This window comes from Aspergillus eucalypticola (genome assembly GCF_003184535.1).
Source record: "Aspergillus eucalypticola CBS 122712 chromosome Unknown BO83scaffold_40, whole genome shotgun sequence".
NCBI lineage: Eukaryota > Fungi > Ascomycota > Eurotiomycetes > Eurotiales > Aspergillaceae > Aspergillus > Aspergillus eucalypticola.
Genome location: NW_020290314.1, coordinates 96,938 through 115,006, shown reverse-complemented (window position 1 = coordinate 115,006; position 18,069 = coordinate 96,938). Strand labels below are relative to the sequence as shown.

Below are 18,069 nucleotides of genomic sequence, written 5' to 3'. Positions count from 1 at the left end.
GGAAGTACTAAACCATGTGGAGCGGAGGTTATAACCAATCATCTATTCGTATCGCTAGACACCTCGTATCTGACCGTAAATCATCCGAATTAAATGCAAACTACCAGAACGCCATCAAACGGCTCCTGGTCCGTGTCCAAAACTGTCATGAGATGTATAGTAGCGTAAGGATATAAGGTAGGGTCGTTTAACTCGTCCATCGTGGGTTTGAGGGGGAAACTAGCCCCAACATGCGCCAGTGGTCTATGCAGTCGACCAAGGAGATGTAAAAATAAAGGAAAACGCCAGGGTATATCCACATGAGATAACACCGGAATAAACAAATGCGCGCAAATAATAGGTTATCAATACGAGGGGCAACCTGGAAAAAGGTAGGGATATAGTAGGAATAGGTTCCAACCAGCAGGGAGTGCTAGAATGCCAGCAACTGACATGAGAATAATACCTCATGATTGTGCCACGGCTGGGGTCTGCCAAACGGCAAGGGGAGATCCCGTCTAGTCATGTTCTTTCTCATGTGCAGGCCGAGTACCCGCCCAGCGTTTAGCCCGCTTTTCTTCTCCGATATAGTTCTTGATGACGCAGACTTCCTCGTCCCGCTGCTGACAGACCTTGTGGCGGTTGAGGTGCTTGAACCGCGGTCCCACTGGGCCGTTGACATAATGATACTGACCGGCGAATCGATACTGTCGCTGGTCGCCTAGCGGATAGAACTTGTCGCCCCAATGGCCGTTGAAGTAGAACCACTCGATAGGGGCACTTGGCGTGGCAGTGGATGCACGAAGATTATCACTATCATAATCGTACGTATAGGCGTGGGCATTCAGAAGAGGGTCCCACAGGGGCCCGCGGTCGGTTTGGTCGTGCAACAAGCCCCAGGGCAGGATGTAGGCATGGATGCCTGGGGTGGCATACATGGCATGGGTGCCCATGGCGGAGTAAATCACGGGCTTGACAGGGATCCATGGTTAGCGTCGGGAATCCCCTGGACGTGCGGGAGGGGAGCAATTGATATCTCTACTTACCCGCTGGCCGATCTTTTCAACGGCTTCGTAACTGTACGCTTCTCCCGCCGAGTGCGCGCTGAAGAAAAGCGCCTTGGGCTTGCCGTCGTGAAATCGCACCAGACAGTGCTCCCAGTCACCCACGTGGTTCCCGAACCGCACGTTCAGCACTACGTTGCCCAGATTGAAGCTGTAGAAATAAAACCAGAACGCATCTACGACGCCGTGGCCTTTGTCCATCACCAGCAGAATTGCCGGCGCGTTACTGCGCCCGCCAGTCTTTTCGACGTGAATAGGCTCGCCGCCGAACCGTTTGCGCAACTCGGTTCGGACGTCCTCGTCAGCGAGGTCTTCCGGGCGGAGATACCCCAGATCTTCCGGAGACCAACTGTCATCCTCTCCCTTCGATGATGAGAGACGGCCTGTGTCATACCACTGGGAGCGTTCCTCTGGCGTGTCCCCAGGAATAGGCCCGTCTATCCGGCCGTCCCAGTCAGGCCAAGACAGCTCAAGATCGTCATCGGGATCTTCGGGAATATTCTTCTCGCCCTCGATCCATGGCGGGCGATCTTCTACATTGTCGTTGCTAGTCAAGTACACGAACTCACCTTCTTGCCACTCGTTCAGCTGATCGAGGTCCTGCAGGGTCGGATGCTCCTCGTCCGACTGAATGGGGGTGTAGTTCAGCATCGGGGTGACGTGGTAAAGATGTTCGGCAATGTCGCCCGGCCAAAACTGTTCATGCGAGGACAAGTAAACCAACGGCGCATATTGGAAGACATACTCGGGAATCTGCCGACGCGAGCGTTCGGCTTCATCCCATGCGGGCTGCTGGGAGTCGTTGAATTGCGCATCGCGCCAGGCGGCGTAGTGGGCCTCGTCATCAGGCGACCAGGGTCCCAGAGTGGGCTCGCGCTGGCCGTAGCGGGCCCGCACTAGGCGGAAGTGGGCGGTCCCGCACATGCCGAGCCACCGACAGGCCTTGCGATCCAGCCAGGACGGCGAGGAGGCAATCCAGCTCTGCTCGTCATGATCCTCAGCATACCAGATGAAAGCCGACGGATTTACGGCGCGCGCGGCGCTGTTAATCAAGACATAGGCGATCAATGAGGCGAGGGTGACAATGGCAACCCTGGTGGAGCGAATCATCTGCTGCACGATGCTGGGGGAAGCTTCAAGATCGGAAGAAATGGAACGCGACGAGGGGAGCACCACTAACCCGGACTGATCACCGGGAGTAGAAGTGGTGGACGGGGGTAGTGTGACCAGATTCCCAATCGGGACAGCAGAGGTGGGAGGAGCTGCAGCGACCAGGCTGTCGGCCAGATCGGTCACGGAGGAATCCTCGGGGGAAATTGCAAGAGGACGAGAGGCATCCGAGCCGAGGGGGGAGGGATGACAGTGCGACTGCGACAATAGAAGCAGCGACAGCAGCAACAGGGAGGGAGAAAAGCGACCGAGCCGGGCATTTGAGCCCGGAAGTAAAGGAAGCGGAGGAGACACTATAAGAAGCAGCAGCGGGCAGGCGCGATGACATTGTCAGTCAGCCGAGAAGGGTCGAGAACAGCAGGAACGGGTCTCGGAAGGTCAAAATGATGGTACAGAAGGGGACAGAATTGGGTAGTGATTGGCCATGAGGGCCATGAGTAATTGGTCATGATGGGTCGATTGGTAGGGCAGACAAACCACAAAGGCCGCGGGATGTGATAGTGGATGCTTAGGGCTGAAGGGGGGAGGGGGCGGAAGGGAAGAACAGGGAAATTCGGGCATTGGAGTGGCCGAGTCCAGCACAGGAATTTGCTGGGAGCAGCAGCAATAGATCGGCTCGCACGGAAGCGGATTAGATAATGGATGATGAGGCACAAGTTCGAATGGGAAGACGACGGATGCAGCTTGGGTTTGGCTTCCGCCGGTTGCCGGATCGTCATAGTAAAAAAAGAGAGGAAGAAAGGGAGAACAGCGATACGGTGAGAGAGTGAGTGGGCATGAGAGTGAGAGGGGAAAGAAGTACGGAAGACACGGAAGGAAAGAGGGGCCATTGACTGAGTGAATGAATCAGGTGGACTCACTGATCATGGATGGATCAATTCAGGTCGGAATATTGAGTAATGATGAAAAAAACTGAATTAGTGGTTTTTTTTTTTTTTTTACTGTGCCTTGTGTGTACTGTGTACTATCTAGATGGAATGACCGAGTTCACAACTGCAACCGGATTGGAATGACAAGGAGAATTGGTGATGATGATGCAAGAAGGAGGGGATGAAGTCATCCGGTCGATCATCCAGCAGGGACTCACAGCTGCGGTGGATGCAGCAGAGCACTCTGGCTAAGACAAGAGGAGAAAAAACCCCGTCAGTCAAACTGGAGCTGGAGGTGAAAACTGGAGCTGATGGAGAAGAGAGAAAGAAAGAAGGGACTGGAACTGGGATGAATTGGATTACGGGAATTGATGGATCCTCAGGGTCGTAAAGTCTAAGGGTTCAGTCCGTCAGCTCAGCCTCTCATGGATGCCTGATGAGATGACAAACACGATAGTCAGCAGGGTCTTCTTCTGCCTCTACTGCCTCTTCTGCTGCATTCTATCATACTAAGGTAGCTGGCTAGCTACTAATCATCAATCAATCACGAGAAGTTATGAGAAGAAACAAGGATGATGACTGGCTGCAACAGCTTGCAGTGGAGTGATTCACCGCCAAGTCTGGATCGTCGGGCGCCGCCGCGAATTAGTTGCCGCCCTGCCAATCAATCCAATCATTCCTCCCAACTTGATAATTCTACCATCATCATATCACTTGAGCTGCTTGCTCACGGTTGTGTCGCCAGCTGCATCCATGGCCCTCCCCACTCCCCTAATGCTGGATCCAGCTATGCTGGCTGATTCCAGTCTGGTCCACCCCGAAGACGATGATGATTCCGAATATGAATACGAATATCATCCCACCGAAACAGAAGTTCGTCCTCACCTTGGCAGTCTAGCTACCACGCTGCCTTGGTTGTGATGCTGACAAGTCCCCATCTCACCATCACTAGACTGTCTATCTGACTCTCGACCTCACCTCCCTCCACGGTCCCATCCGCCCCCCTCGTCGCCGACAACCACAAGATCCCTCCTCCCTCCCCACCTCCAGTCCATCCACACCTTCCCAGAATCAGAATCAGAATCATCACGATGACCAACCCGACGCTGCTGTCTCCAGCACCGAAGCGGACTCCAACAACCCCTCCATCGCCGACCGTGTTCAAATCCTAGGCCTCCACACCCCCAACCCCATCATCTCCTACCAGAACCAAATTTTCAGCGGCACCTGGGCCGACCAAATCGGCACCGAGCTACTCATCGCGCGTCCTGAGGACTCATCCTCCTCACCACCACACGATGCAGACCCCTCCTCCTTCACTAGTAGTAGTAGTCCGGTTATCCCGCTCCGCCACACCCCAAACTACGACCTCCTCGCAGCCAACAGCGTGAAAATCCTCGGTCGCAAAGCGAATCTCATATCCAGCTCATCCTCTAACGTCTACGCCACGGATTCTGCCGCCGCCGCAGAACAACCCAGCGACAGCACCACCACCCAGGGCGGTGGTGTGATCCGCAAAAGCGCCCCGCAAACCAATCAAGCACGATTTTTAGACCGCCTTGCCAGCCTTAAACGCAGCAAAGGCGAGACCGACGCCGTGCGGACAACATTCAGCACAAAACGTATGACGAATCTGGAGGATCGGCTACGTGGTTGGGCTCGTACCGATGAACAGCTGGCACAGATTCAACGGTTAAACGAGCTGGCATTATCCGGGGATGCGAACGCCATGGCGGAGCTGGAGGGACTTTATTCGCGGTTGGGCGGACAAGATGAAGAAGAAGAGATGGATGAGAATGATGATGAGCTGGGACAATAAGAACCCTCTACTTCGTATCTCAATCTTAATCCCATAGGCTTGGTTTGGCTATTCCTCTTGAGTGGGTTAAGCTAAGCTTAGCTACGTGAGAGTGAAAGTTTCCTATCAGTGGAAATATACTTCCGCGATACGAAACCACACTGAACACTGACTGAAGAATAGATCAATCATAGTACTTCTGAATATGATTGATCTACGATGATCCAGACCTTCGGATCGGATAGGATAGTTCATGAAGCAGACATGTCACGTGCCTTAGCTTGGAACATCCGATGCTCCGACCGAGATCGACCGAGGTCAGGCTCAACGACACATGCGTTCGTCCCACCGCAGAACAAGACCTTAGACTCGGGCCGGGAGAAGCTTGCTTGCCCCGACACTGATGGGGGAATTAAGTCAGGATCATCATCATCCGCGGCAAAGTTTCCACCGAACTGAATAGGGCAGTTGATGCGCGTCGTACGAACCGGTTTGCGGCGTGATGGCGTCAGCGGATTCTTTTCCTTACTGCAAGGTACATCCTTGATATGATGCTGAATCTTGATTTTATTATGAGAAATCCCTGCATGTGATAGCGTCGATTTGATGCAGTATGTGGGTATACTATACTGTACTATATACACTGTACTATGAAGGATGAATGTGATCATGATTGAACGAGATACCGAACTACTACCGTAAAGACTCTCTCAATAGAACGAGTAACAGTAATGATAATAGTATACACATCTATTCCCAGTAAATTCAGATAGTAACAAATAGACAGCTAAAATCAAACCCGAACACTTGAAATAAAACAAACCAAAGAAAAAAAAAAACAAGTAATCAATCACACTATCACCAAACACGCCAATTCCCATCCATCAGACCATCCATCCATGAGACGATGCAATTATCCAAACCAATACCAACAAATCAACCAACGCTAAAACCCCATTCCATGAATATCAAATCAAATGTCAATGAAAGTAGTAGTAGAGGTTTAATCAATCAACCTCAACATATCCATCCACTAAGCCCCCTAATCTAGCTTCATCCCTCATACTATAGTAGTAGTATCATGGAAGAAGAAGAAGAATAAGGGGAAAGGAAAGCTTCAAGCCCAAAACCTCCTCATCTCCACAGGTGACGGAGGCGGCGGTGGCGGCAGGGGGAATTCCCACTCCAAGGGTAGTTTCCCTTCTGTCTGATATGATGGAGAGGTGGGAGGTGTAGGAGTGGTAGTAGTATCGATGGTATGAATCGCCTTGGGGATGTGTGTTGTGGCGGAGAGGATGGCGCGGGAGATGGTATCTTGGGAGAGAGGGAGGGAGAGATGAGGTCTCCTAGAAGTAGTTGTTGATGTTGATGTTGAGGTGGATGTGGAAGGTGGTGTTGGACAGCGGGAGGGAGACATTTTGTTTGTGACCACTTTCTTTGATGTAGAGGATGGAACTTCAAGGAAGATAAATAGTTGTGAAGTTGTTGGTTGTGTAGAATGGAGGTAGTGAGTAGTAAGTATATGGTGATCAGGAACAGAGTTTATAAGTACTAGTGATGGTAGGGTAGTATGTTATGTTCCTATAGAAGAATCATGTCAATGATCTGTGTCCTGCATGTGCATATGTAGAACATATATATATAAGCGAGTGGGAAGAAGCAAAGAGGAAAAGAAAATATCATATGTGATGAATGGATGGAATATATGCCGATATAGATCCTCCGGAGTAAAGATATCATGCTTTGCTCCGAAAACCGCCGAGGTAAATCAAAAAAAGTAGTAGATGACTGGATGGATGGGTGGGTGGATGAATGGATCCAGTTTATTCTCTCATGAGGGTCCTCAATCTCAATCCTCCTCCTCTTAGCCGAGGATTATGTCCGTGTTTGATTGAGTGGTAATGATGGTGTGTTGGGCAAGGGCAAAAATAAGAAAAAAGAAAGAGGGAATAATTGGCTTACCTCTTCTCTTTCTTTACTATTGTCTGTATATTCTATAGTTTGGTTGTTGGTGCTGACTATAGTGGTGGATGATGGATGGTGGATGGTAAAGTGCCTCACTTTGTATGTATGGAACAAAGCGAAGATGTATGGGAACCAAATAACTAACAAGTACTAAGAACCGAGTAGTACTCAGAGAGAAGGACGTTTGAAGAAAAAGAATGGGAAGAGAAAAGTAGACAGAGCAAGAAGAAATACCACGCCTAAAATACCTTTTTTTCTTTAGTACTACCACCACGACTCAGGTACACCTACCTACAACCGTACTAAGTAAGCAATAAATAGCTGCTACGTACTACCGAATAAAGGAGAACGAGAAAGGAACCTAAGGATTGGATGGAAGGATACATCCATCCATCCCTTCCCGTTGCGAGGCGAAACCGAAACCAAAAAGAAAAAAAAAAAAAAAAGGAACAACCGCCTCACCCTTGAACAACAATCCCCGGAGCCAGGCGGCGGCAGATGGACCCAGAAAGTCGGGTCCAGGCCAGAACCCACCACATAACTACTAAGTACTACCCCAGTTTGTTTTGCTACGTCTGGGCAAGGCGGAATGGTATGGTAGGACTGAGTGGGCATGGGGCATGCTTGGACGGAAGGACGGAAAGACGGAAACTGTCCCGGGGATTGAAATCAATGGGGGAAATGACTTTGGCTGGGGAAAAGAGATCAGCCCGGAGAAAGAACAGAACAAGACAAAACAAGACAAGACTAGAAAAAAAAAAGGATGGGGAAGCGGAGTTGGGGGTGGACTTTGGGGGAAAAAAAGCAGAGATGCAGACTAGACTAGTTTACTGTTACGTGTGCAGATGTGGAGAAAACAAGGGTCAAAAAGGAACTAACTAGTAGGTCAATGGCTGGAGTTACTTTCCAGTTGGTTTTGAAGAAATGTTTCTACTTACTCGTTTCTCCATATTTTACTAGATACTGTTCCTTCCCCATACCTTTTGCTAGTGATCGACTTCGGGACAATTCAGCCTGAGTTCCGGGAAAGGCAGCGAGTAATACTAAATACTAAATAGACTAGAAGCCCGGGAATACTCCATGCAGAATATCCATTTCGATTCCCATTGCATAATCCAGTAGTACTGCTACAGTGGCGATTACTGTACAGTAGTATTTATGAAGTAAATGAATTGATCAGACCACGCAATCCTTCATGATCCATGATGTGATCTCTCCTCTCCTCTCCCCACCCCCCCAAATTCCCTGGACACCTCACCTTCTAGAAACACCAACTAACAGCACTAAACAAGTCCTGACAGAAAGTACGACGTACCACTACTACTTTTTACCTCTTTAGATTAACCCACCAATCCTTCGATCCATTCATCCATCCCACAGGATTGCTGCCATCATTGCCATCTTACTCCGTGGCAAAAATGAACACACACACACACACATACACACTCCACAACTCCGTCCAACTCTTTTCAGTAAAAGCCCTGCTACGTACTGCTAGCCAGCAAGCAGCCAGCCCCTGCTTTGTTTTACTACTACTCCCACAGCAGCTTCACCCACACCTCCCCCTGGATTCATTTCCAACCAGCCAGTCAGCCAGCCATTGCAACGTAATCACTAAATAACTTACCCTCCTACTCAATAACATAGTAACTATCAACCCAACTACTCACAGGACATGGCAACTCTCCACAATTTACCCCATCCGTCCCTTCATCCCTCGTACCCTGAACTCTCTTTGTGTAACACAAACAATTCCCAAGAAAGTAAGTAAGTCAGTAAAAATATACGAGATACAGATACCTAGAATCTTTATGCATCATGCTACATGTATACTTACTACGTATTCACGAATAGGCTCGACCCAACCCACTGGTCAAGTAACTCCGAATGGAGAACGAACGAACGAACGAACGAATAAATGAATGAATAAATGGATACATGGATGAATGGATGAACCATTTCCCACCCCTACTATGTCCACACTAAAAATAATCAAGTACAATCTAGTTCATGGGAATTGCATGATCGGCTACATGTACTGCATGTTTTTCTCCACATTCCAATCCGGGCTTGCGAGGCTCTGTGCGTTTCGTTGTTTTGGCGGGATACGTAGTAAGTATGGGGTAAGTAAGTTGCTCCGTAGGAGTAGCTCGGTGGATTGTTTGGGGGGAAATGGGCAGCAGCAGCTATGTATAGTTCTTACTAGTATATTCCATACATACATACATACTGGTGTACTTAGGTGGAAGTTATGTGGTGGATGTCAGTCAGCTGCGCCAGGTTGCAGTGGCTTGGTGCAGTGACTTGGTGGAATTCTTCAGATACCCCTTAAGTATCTACTCCGTAAGTAGTATACTACTAGTATTTATGTGGTAGAGTTTAAGATCTCTTTCGTCTGATAGTTCAGAATTTATGATGATAGTGGATGGAGGGTATTAGTTGTAGCTTTAGCTTAGCTCTACAGATAGTAACTACTGTTCGTTAGTCAAGCAAATCATCTAAAGTAAAAATTGCATTGCATTATACAAAACCCGCCCAGCCCGTTTTAGCCATAATCCTCTCTTGCCCATCTCGCATTATCTATACACAGTTACAATCATCACTCCCCCCAGCAGATGAGATGAGACATCCCCATCACCAACCAACCAACGCCAAACGCCTCGCAAACCGAATCAGTCAAAGCATCACCCCTTGGTAGCATCATCATACCCCCTAGTCCTCAAACTTCCGCTTCACCCCATTACTCCCATTAACCTGCGCCGTACTACCGGGTCTTCCCCGCTCCGACATCTGCGCCTGTCGCTTCTTCCACGCCGTCTTGATCGCAGGAGCCACCCGAATCAGATCCTCCTCCGTCACCCGATCCTGAATACTCTCTAGCACCTTCTCCACCGTCGAGATATGATTCGCATCCGCCTTATCATCCCGAATGCGATGGAACCGCCAGCGTCCCTGCTCATCCTGAGCGCACTCCACAATCGCATCATCTAACGGCTGCTGCAATGCCTTCATGTTCTCCCACTCCTCCGGCGAGACATACATCTCCCCGAAGGGGCGGTACTCATTCGAATTGAGCATAACAAACAGATGAAAGATAGGCAAGGCATCATAATCGTAATACGGCTCCGTAACACCCTCGGCCTCATCATCCGAATCCGGTTCCAGCAGGGGAAACTCCAAGCGCATTCGAAAATCGATAGTATTCTCACTAGGCGGCTTCCACTTGAGAATATGTTCATCCGTACCGATGCGATAGGGAGTACTCCGACAAGTAAAAATCAAGCCATCATTGCCATGAATCTTCTTCACCTTAGGGATAATATCCCGAAACATCATCTCAATGCCGTAACTAAACTGCGTCGATTTATCCTCCACGGCAAAGATCCGATGCTGCTTCTCCTCGGGAAACCGATCATACAGCGCATTATACGGCTTGAGCACCTTCTCCTTGAAGTACGCGAGCCGTTTATCCAGCGTCCGATGCATCAAACTCTGCCCATCGAGCACCAAGCAATCAAACACAAGGTATTTGAGCTGCTGCGTGCCATCCTCGTAGGTATCATTGACCAGCTCGCCGTCGACCAGCGTATCGACATGGAAGCGCTGAAACGTGTCATCGTCCGGTAAAGGGAAGTGCAAGCCCGGGACGTAGCGGTAGTCGTTTTTGCGATCAATCAAGTAGTGGATTTCAGGAGTGTCGGAATCCGGTTCGCCCCGCGCAAAGTACATCAAACATCGAATTCCGTCCGTCTTCTCGCACACGTAGTAATCTTCTCGTTGGAGCTCGGTTAGATGCCGTGTCGAGAAACTGACGGGTTGCGCGCCGGGGAAGTTGAGATTATTGCGGCCGAGGAGGGTGGCAACTTCGCGACGGAATTGGTCGGCGAGTTCGGGGTCTGCTTTGATGCCGACGGCATCGAGATCGGGGACTGAGTTGCTCATTGTGGTCGGACTGAATATTTCTGTATGGGAGGAGGGGAGGAGTGGGCGAGGTTATGAGGAATAATGGTTTTGAGAAATGGTGGTCACGCTGGTGGTAGAGCTTCTCGCCCGCAGGCGCAAGGCGCAAAAGGTGCTCAGCAGTAGGTGGATAGAAGGAGAATTATATAGGGGCGTGGTGGTGGTGTGTTGGCGTTCGTTGGGAAAGTGAGAGCAGGCGCATTGAGGTAACGAAGGTAGCTTTGACTCCCATCTGCGGAGGTTCGGAGATACTCGGTGGCCTGAGGCATCACGTTGCCGTTCTTGTCGTCTGACAATGCGATACCACGGTGGGAAATGGCGTTTTTATTGACTTCATGCAAGCACAGTAAATGCCGTAGACTATGCGTTGATGTATTACCCAACAGCCATGGAAAAAGATTTAGCATGCAGAATGATTTGCATTCTACCAATACGGCCAAAGAAGCACCGACTTTAATTTACAATAATGCACGCCAGCAAGACTGAGCGCGGGGTATCTTATCAAATAGCAAACCAAAAGACCCAAAACCGTTTCAGAAACGCCATCCAGCATCGCCCAAACTCCCTGCCCATAAGCGGGCTATATGTATATCCGATCCTGGGAGCCTTTCATCACTCGTTACCCAGCGAGAGCTCTACGAGCTAGCCGCCGCCACTGGCACCTTCTTGGCTTCAGGTGCCGGTGTCTTCGCACCAGCATCTGTCGCATTTTCCTGCGTTTCTGCCGGCTCCGGCTCATCCACGGCCATAGGCTCGGGCACAGACACCTCCTCTACAGGGGTGAACAGGCTGCCGCCATCCGGAAACGGAGAGGAGAGAGTATCTCCTGTCGAGAAGAGCCCACCACCGCGTGAGCCACCCAATGCATGGGACAGCATCTCCTTGATCCGCACATATTGGTACTTCTTCTTCGTCGAGATCAATGTATGAGTCACCATCGGGTATGGATGAGAGCGAGAAATGGCCGCCATGACAGTATCTTTCTCTTCGTCCGAGTCAACAGGCCCATTGTTATCCAAATCATCTTGTAGCGGAGCGTTCGCATCGATAGCAGCCTCTGTAGAAACCAGCATTAGCATTACCCAACCAAGCCCAGACTCGGGCACCATAAGCCACAAAACCACTTACTCTGCTGCCTCGCCTGGTTCTTCTTCTGATACGCCTGCAACAACATATCATACGGCAACGAACGCCCCGGAACAGCTCTCTTCGCGCCCATCGAATGACTCTTACAAGTCAACGACCTAGCGCACTGCGCACCATTCGGCAAAGTAACACCACACTGCTTCTCAACATCAACAGGGCCCTTCGGCTTCGGCACCTTCGGTTTGGGCTCCTCCTTCTTTTTCTTCTTCTTCGGTTCCTTATCCTTATCATCCTCACCGGCCTCCGTTTTGCGCTTCTTCCCCTTTTTCGTCCCATCCTCCGCCATTCCCTTAACAGCGGACTTCTTCGCGCTCTTCTGACCCTTCATCGAATCTTCACCACCCTCACCCTTCTCACCAGCACCCACATCTTCATCACCATCCTTATCACCCTTCTCCTTTGCGCGATTCGCCGCATCCCGTGCCTCCTTCTTCTTCCTGGCCTTCTCCTGCTTCGCGCGAATACAACCTCGAATATGTTCCACCGCATTCTGCTTCAACACCGGCCTCTTGCACGTCTTACAAATGACCGTCTCGAGATGATCTTCTTCGCGGGGCTTCCCCGTCGGGAACGCAGCCATAGTCTTTTCATCGATATCGGGTAATATAGGCGACGAGGAACCGGGGGATTCAGGCACTATAAGCTCGCAACAACTTCCATCAGCATACCACCACTAGAACCCATCCCCAGACCAAGGGGAAGGGACAGAGGGATATAACAAACCATCACCCTTCTTCTTCCCGGACTTAGCATTCGCCGCCGACTTCTTCAACTTAATCTTCCCAGGTTTGGTATCCTTCTCGGCATACTTATACCCCGACGCATCGACCAGACTCCCCGCCGGGGTAGAAGAGGCAGAGGACGCTACAACACTAATATTAGCATGATTCGTAAATATAACAGCGTGTATCTTGGTGGATTTCCCCTAAATCATCATTGCGTGGTGGGATTATCGGGAGGGGAGAGGAGGGGGGGTGCCTATAACGGACCTCTGCCGCCGGTAGCAGTAGCCATGATTATGTGGAAACGAAACGACCGACCACCCACACACGCGCGCGCGCTTTCTCTCTCGACCGTCGGAAATCAAGGAGCGATATCGTCAAGGAAATAGAAAAATAGGATAGGATGGGATTGGAATTAAAGCTATGTATCTAGCTCCGACCGCGAGGGAAAAGGGGGACGGTGACGTTGCTGGGGGAGGTGCGGTATCTTAGTTGGTCGAGGCTTGCGCTGAGCACACTCTCTCACTCTCTCACTCACAGTCCGGGGCGCTCCGCATTTGGGGAGGTCACGTGGGTGGTTAGTTAAGTGGCCGTCGGATGGAGGGGGATTGAACGTCTGGGTTATTGGTGTGAAATAGGTTCGCCTGGAGATTTTATTGTGAATGATGGATGAAGGTTTAGTGAGATTTGTCTGGGGTATTGTGGTCGCTGTGTTTCGGTTGATTCCTTTGTTGTGTTGAAGGAGGCTGCGGTGAGTGGATCATGCGTAAGGGAGGGATGATGGATGGGTTCAAGTCGGCTTACTTGGAGACCAACACAACTATTCTTCATGATGGTGTTGAGTGAGAAGAAAATTCTCTTACATGCCTGATTATGTGAAATGGCTGTCACTGACCACGTTGGCCAGTCAAACGTGTTACTTCAATATGACTGGCAGTTACATCCGCCTTGTGGTACATGTTTATTGATACAATGCAATGCAATATGCAAACCCGCCAATATCATATGATATACAATCCGCCTACCCTGCATGCTTCGAGAAGCACAAACTACTGTTCGTTCCTCCAAATCCAAAACTGTTTGTTAAAGCCACGTCAATGGTGCGCTCCTGAGCCTGTTTCAGGGCATAGTTGCAGTCAAACCCATCAGCCAACCGCTCCAGATTGATGGTAGGTGGCATCACATTCTAAACTCGCCGTTAGCAGTGTTATGTATTGTTGACCAAGGTCGCTCACCTCGTTAACGGCGAGAATCGAGAACAAAGCTTCAATGGCGCCCGCACCACCGAGCAAATGGCCGACGGCTCCCTTGGTGCTACTAATGTTAACTTCCGTCGCCCGTTGCTTTCCTCCCGGTCCCAGGAGCAAGGACTTGATGGCAGCGTTTTCTGCTGCATCTCCGACCACGGTCGAAGTGGCATGAGCGTTGACGTAGTCGACTGCAGAAGGGGGGAGTCCGGCGTTTTTCAGAGCTTTCCTCATGGCTAGGAATGCACCTTCGCCGTTCTCTTTAGGTGCTGTCATATGGTGTGCATCACCAGAACAGCCGTAGCCTCTCAATTCGGCATAAATTCGAGCTCCTCTTGCTTTTGCGTGTTCGAGCTCCTGACAACAGATTAGAAAGTTTCCATCGGTAAGCATCTGTTATGGATAATACCTCCAAGACCAACATTGCCGCGCCTTCACCGACCACAAAACCTTCACGACCCGCGTCAAACGGTCTTGATGCTTTTTCAGGTGAATCATTAAAGCTCGTAGCCAAACTGCGGGCCCGAGCAAAGCCTCCGACAGCTAGTGGATGAATGCAAGACTCTGCTCCGCCGGCCAGCATCACATCTGCATCACCGAAGGCGATAAAGCGGGCAGCATCGCCTATAGAATGAGCCCCAGTTGTACAAGCCGTTGTTGCTGAGTGATTTGGACCCTGTATCATCAGCAGTGGAAGAACAGGCGTAAGGAAGTGCTCTTACCATGAACCCATACCTCATGGAGATGTGTCCAGCCCCAAGATTGATCAGAAGCTTCGGTACGAACAAAGGTGACACTTTACGGTAGCCCTATGACTTGTGAGCATGGTGAATGGATGATTAGACTTGTCGGACTGACCCCCTTGTCATATGCAACAACTGTGTCATAAATCTCATCAAAGTTGCCAATTCCTGATCCAAGGCAGACTCCCTGACATAGAGTTAGGGATATAATGTCGAAAAGCACCGACAATACATACAGTAGCCTCTCGTTGTTCAAAATCTGTAGGCTTCCAGCCCGAGTCTTCAAGAGCCTCTTCTGACGCAGCCATGGCATACTGAGCGAACCGAGCCATCTTGCGCTCCTCCTGCAGAACATCAGTTACAATCCTAACAAGCACTATTATATGCCTACATCTCGACTTAGCCACTCCGAAGCCGTCCAACATCCATCCTTTCGTGCACCTTGCGGCACAACTGCTGCGATCTGACATGGCAGATCTGCAAACCTGGTATCGCGATGGTTGACATTAACGATGCCACAGTGACCATCCAGGAGACGTTTCCAAGTACGACGGAAACCTACGAGAAATTACTTAGCAAATATAGAAAGAGCATTGATCGTGTACAGTTGCCTTCCTGGGCATGGATATGAGGTAGTGCAAGACCTTCCCTTTCCGGAAGAGTGGAAGTGGAGACGCTGGGGACCGAGAAAAAAAAGATGGTAGAACCACGGCCATGACGAGGTTGTTTGGGACATGCTTAATTGCGCATGGAGGCATCACTCACCTACTCCTAGAGGTGTCACTGCTCCAAGTCCAGTCACGACAACACGACGCATGGCATTCTGGGGATACACGGTACGTGATTACTATGGTCGAGGTATTTCACGTCTAGTCTCGCTGCGGGTGGTTTGTCTCCGCAGACTGCAGACGGAATGCAGGTCCAAACTCCCGCGACACTATACCGATGTTGGGGAAAAGCGGGAGAGACTAGAATGAATGGATGGAAGAAGATGGAAGAGATGAAGTGGTGAAGCTCAACGCAGCCAATGGACGAGGCGAGAAATGGGGGTCAAGGGTGTTCCTTCCGCATTGAGACGATGAAGAAGTTGACCAAAAAGGGAAGGTCCGCACGACGTCAGTGACGCCAGGCATAAAGGCATCAATATTTCCCTTTACGGCCATATCCTGGCCAATGAGGGTCAATCTCCGTATCGATAAGGGATAGAGGCCCATCATCCCCAGTGGCCATTATTATTACTATTCTATTCATGGCATGTATTTTTTTATGTCAACGCAACTACCACCGCTATTTAGTCCTCTCCGATTGCTGCTCCGAATTTCCCCTCCTTTCATTGCTTCCTTATCTCTCTTACACCCCCAATACCCTCGAGTGAGGTCCTCAATTTCGCCATGAAATCCCTCACTTGGGCTGCTTGCCTGGCACTGGCTGGTACAGCCTTTGCCCACGCTCACCACGACCACGAAGAGGTGCCAGAGCATGTGCGCGAGGAGTTGCTGAGGAAATGGGACCAGGAGGTAGGCTCTCCAATCCCACCAGTATATTTCGCACTCACACTCACACACCATTCCAGTTCACCTTCTCCGGCATTGCCAGCTTTGCCCACCTAAAGCCAGTCAAATGCCTGATCGAACCCGACGAACGGTACGACATCGCCGTCATCGGCGCCCCCTTCGACACGGCAGTCAGCTACAGACCAGGTAAGACACCCAATAACCTCACAGTCTGCCCCCCCAAACTCACTAACACCCCTCCAGGCGCTCGCTTTGGCCCGCGCTCCATCCGGGCAGCTAGCGCCCGCCAAATGGCCGGCACGAGCTACAACACCCGAGCGGGAATCAACCCCTACGCCTCATGGGCGACAGTCAAAGACTGCGGCGACATCCCGATCACCCCATTTGACAATGGCGTTGCGGAGCGCCAGATGTACGAAGCCTTCCTGGAACTGGGCTCTCGCCCGGCCCTGACCACCGCCTCCTCCAAGTACGGCACGAAGGGTATCTCCGCGGGCAAATCGAAGCTCGTCACATTGGGAGGCGACCACAGTGTCGCACTACCAGCCCTGCGCGCACTGTACCAAATCTACCAGAAGCCCATCACGGTGCTTCACTTCGACGCGCACCTGGACACCTGGAACCCCGTGCGCTACTCAGCCTACTGGACCTCCGAACAAGCGCACTTCAACCACGGTAGTTTCTTCCACAAAGCCAGCCGCGAAGGTCTGATCTGCAACTCGACCTCCGCACACGCTGGTCTCCGCACGCGTTTGACCGGCGTTGACGACAGCGACTACACCAACCCGGGCCCGGAGCAGGGATTCATGCGCATCCACGCCGACGACATCGACGACCTCGGTCCCATGGGCATCGTGAACCGCATCATCGAGCGCATCGGTCTGGACTCCGACCAGCCTGTCTACCTGTCCGTTGACATTGATGTCCTGGACCCCGCCACTGCCCCCGGAACTGGTACCCCCGAGCCTGGTGGCTGGACGACCCGCGAGTTCATTCGCATCCTGCGCGGCATTGAGAAGCTGAACATTGTTGGCGCCGATATCGTCGAGGTGTCTCCTAGCTATGATAACAAGGGCGAGACTACGGCCTTGGCGGCTGCGCAGGTGGCGTTTGAGATCATCACTAGCATGGTTAAGGCTGGTGCGGGTGAAGAGTTGGGTGGATGGTACGGACGGAAGGTGATGCCGGTTGAGGAGACTGTTTTTGAGGAGGAGGCAGAGGAAGCTGTGGAGAAGAAGGAGGCCAAGGATGAGTTGTAAATGAGATATACGATATGAAGTTATGTGAATGTATGTATGTATAATGAACGAGTTGAGTTAATTAGTCAAGCCTGATGCAGGTATATCATGAAATACATAACGTACTCCTAAGTCTAAGTAATCTTACTGTAGGCTCAATCAACTCATCGAATAGGTGAATAAATCCATATCAGCAAATACTAGATACTATATAGACGAGACTAATCAATCAACTACTACCTCACGAACCAGCAACCACAACAACAACAACATCTAACCATAATATATAAAGGGGTAACTTGGTCATCACTATTGTATCTGTTATCTAGTCCAGGCTTTGAAGACAATGAGCAAAGAAAAGGAAAAAGAAGAATAAAGGGCTGCAGCTCGGGAGAACAAATTGCACAGCAAATTTGGGACGGGTGGGATCGGCATGATAACAGATCGCAAAGTATGAGGGACATCAAAGAAAAGAAGATAGAGAAAAAAGAAAAAGAAAAGGGAAAAACCATCAGCCAGCCAAAACAAGACGCCTCGACTTCCAACGCCGATAGAGACGATGAGAGGTTCGAAAGGGAGTAAAGGGGGTTTGTTTGAGGAAGAGAAAAGGTGGGGGTGTGTGTGGGGTTGTGGAAACGTGTTGGTTAAAGGTGA

The 18,069-nt window shown here is 50.5% G+C and overlaps 6 protein-coding genes across 6 annotated transcripts; 2 read left to right on the top strand and 4 right to left on the bottom strand.

The window, feature by feature from the left end:
• Positions 1–89: 89 nt before the first annotated feature.
• On the bottom strand, positions 90–2,541 carry BO83DRAFT_403500 (uncharacterized protein; the record flags this gene model as incomplete). The annotated part of the gene is made up of 5 exons (XM_025533626.1): positions 90–142; positions 533–646; positions 674–950; positions 1,026–2,411; positions 2,434–2,541. 5 exons carry the CDS (start codon positions 2,539–2,541, stop codon positions 90–92), a joined length of 1,938 nt encoding a protein of 645 aa, XP_025382735.1.
• Positions 2,542–3,835: 1,294 nt separating this feature from the next.
• On the top strand, positions 3,836–4,901 carry BO83DRAFT_393678 (TFIIIC subunit 6 family protein; the record flags this gene model as incomplete). The annotated part of the gene is made up of 2 exons (XM_025532985.1): positions 3,836–3,955; positions 4,035–4,901. 2 exons carry the CDS (start codon positions 3,836–3,838, stop codon positions 4,899–4,901), a joined length of 987 nt encoding a protein of 328 aa, XP_025382734.1.
• A 4,459-nt stretch (positions 4,902–9,360) lies between these two features.
• On the bottom strand, positions 9,361–10,998 carry BO83DRAFT_382999 (mRNA guanylyltransferase). Its single transcript, XM_025532359.1, has one exon. It carries the CDS (start codon positions 10,785–10,787, stop codon positions 9,558–9,560), a length of 1,230 nt encoding a protein of 409 aa, XP_025382733.1. The 5' UTR covers positions 10,788–10,998; the 3' UTR covers positions 9,361–9,557.
• A 243-nt stretch (positions 10,999–11,241) lies between these two features.
• Positions 11,242–13,165, bottom strand: BO83DRAFT_382998 (deubiquitination module subunit SGF73). The gene is made up of 4 exons (XM_025532358.1): positions 12,941–13,165; positions 12,675–12,815; positions 11,934–12,587; positions 11,242–11,862 (listed from the first exon to the last, which is right to left on the bottom strand). Exons 1-4 carry the CDS (start codon positions 12,963–12,965, stop codon positions 11,441–11,443), a joined length of 1,242 nt encoding a protein of 413 aa, XP_025382732.1. The 5' UTR covers positions 12,966–13,165; the 3' UTR covers positions 11,242–11,440.
• Positions 13,166–13,563: 398 nt separating this feature from the next.
• BO83DRAFT_382997 (putative beta-ketoacyl synthase (Cem1)) lies at positions 13,564–15,688 on the bottom strand. The gene is made up of 8 exons (XM_025532357.1): positions 15,429–15,688; positions 15,055–15,221; positions 14,900–15,007; positions 14,779–14,850; positions 14,643–14,729; positions 14,330–14,596; positions 13,909–14,277; positions 13,564–13,859 (listed from the first exon to the last, which is right to left on the bottom strand). The coding sequence occupies exons 1-8, from the start codon at positions 15,478–15,480 to the stop codon at positions 13,695–13,697; spliced, it is 1,287 nt and encodes a 428-aa protein (XP_025382731.1). The 5' UTR covers positions 15,481–15,688; the 3' UTR covers positions 13,564–13,694.
• A 237-nt stretch (positions 15,689–15,925) lies between these two features.
• On the top strand, positions 15,926–17,498 carry BO83DRAFT_371658 (agmatinase). Its single transcript, XM_025529947.1, has 3 exons — positions 15,926–16,180; positions 16,237–16,363; positions 16,421–17,498. Exons 1-3 carry the CDS (start codon positions 16,055–16,057, stop codon positions 17,434–17,436), a joined length of 1,269 nt encoding a protein of 422 aa, XP_025382730.1. The 5' UTR covers positions 15,926–16,054; the 3' UTR covers positions 17,437–17,498.
• The last annotated feature ends 571 nt before the right edge of the window (positions 17,499–18,069 follow it).

What these genes read in the sequence shown, in the direction of transcription:
- BO83DRAFT_382999 (XM_025532359.1), bottom strand. Translation starts at nt 10,787, where the DNA reads ATGAGCAACTCAGTCCCCGATCTCGATGCCGTCGGCATCAAAGCAGAC.
- BO83DRAFT_382998 (XM_025532358.1), bottom strand. Translation starts at nt 12,965, where the DNA reads ATGGCTACTGCTACCGGCGGCAGAG. An exon ending in TACTGCTACCGGCGGCAGAG is followed by an intron (nt 12,816 to 12,940) that starts GTCCGTTATAGG and finishes TTAGTGTTGTAG; the next exon opens with CGTCCTCTGCCTCTTCTACC. An exon ending in CGGGAAGAAGAAGGGTGATG is followed by an intron (nt 12,588 to 12,674) that starts GTTTGTTATATC and finishes GCGAGCTTATAG; the next exon opens with TGCCTGAATCCCCCGGTTCC.
- BO83DRAFT_382997 (XM_025532357.1), bottom strand. Translation starts at nt 15,480, where the DNA reads ATGCGTCGTGTTGTCGTGACTGGACTTGGAGCAGTGACACCTCTAGGA. An exon ending in TTGAACAACGAGAGGCTACT is followed by an intron (nt 14,851 to 14,899) that starts GTATGTATTGTC and finishes ACTCTATGTCAG; the next exon opens with GGAGTCTGCCTTGGATCAGG. An exon ending in CGATTCTCGCCGTTAACGAG is followed by an intron (nt 13,860 to 13,908) that starts GTGAGCGACCTT and finishes CGGCGAGTTTAG; the next exon opens with AATGTGATGCCACCTACCAT.
- BO83DRAFT_371658 (XM_025529947.1), top strand. Translation starts at nt 16,055, where the DNA reads ATGAAATCCCTCACTTGGGCTGCTTGCCTGGCACTGGCTGGTACAGCC. An exon ending in TGAGGAAATGGGACCAGGAG is followed by an intron (nt 16,181 to 16,236) that starts GTAGGCTCTCCA and finishes ACACCATTCCAG; the next exon opens with TTCACCTTCTCCGGCATTGC. An exon ending in GGCAGTCAGCTACAGACCAG is followed by an intron (nt 16,364 to 16,420) that starts GTAAGACACCCA and finishes ACACCCCTCCAG; the next exon opens with GCGCTCGCTTTGGCCCGCGC.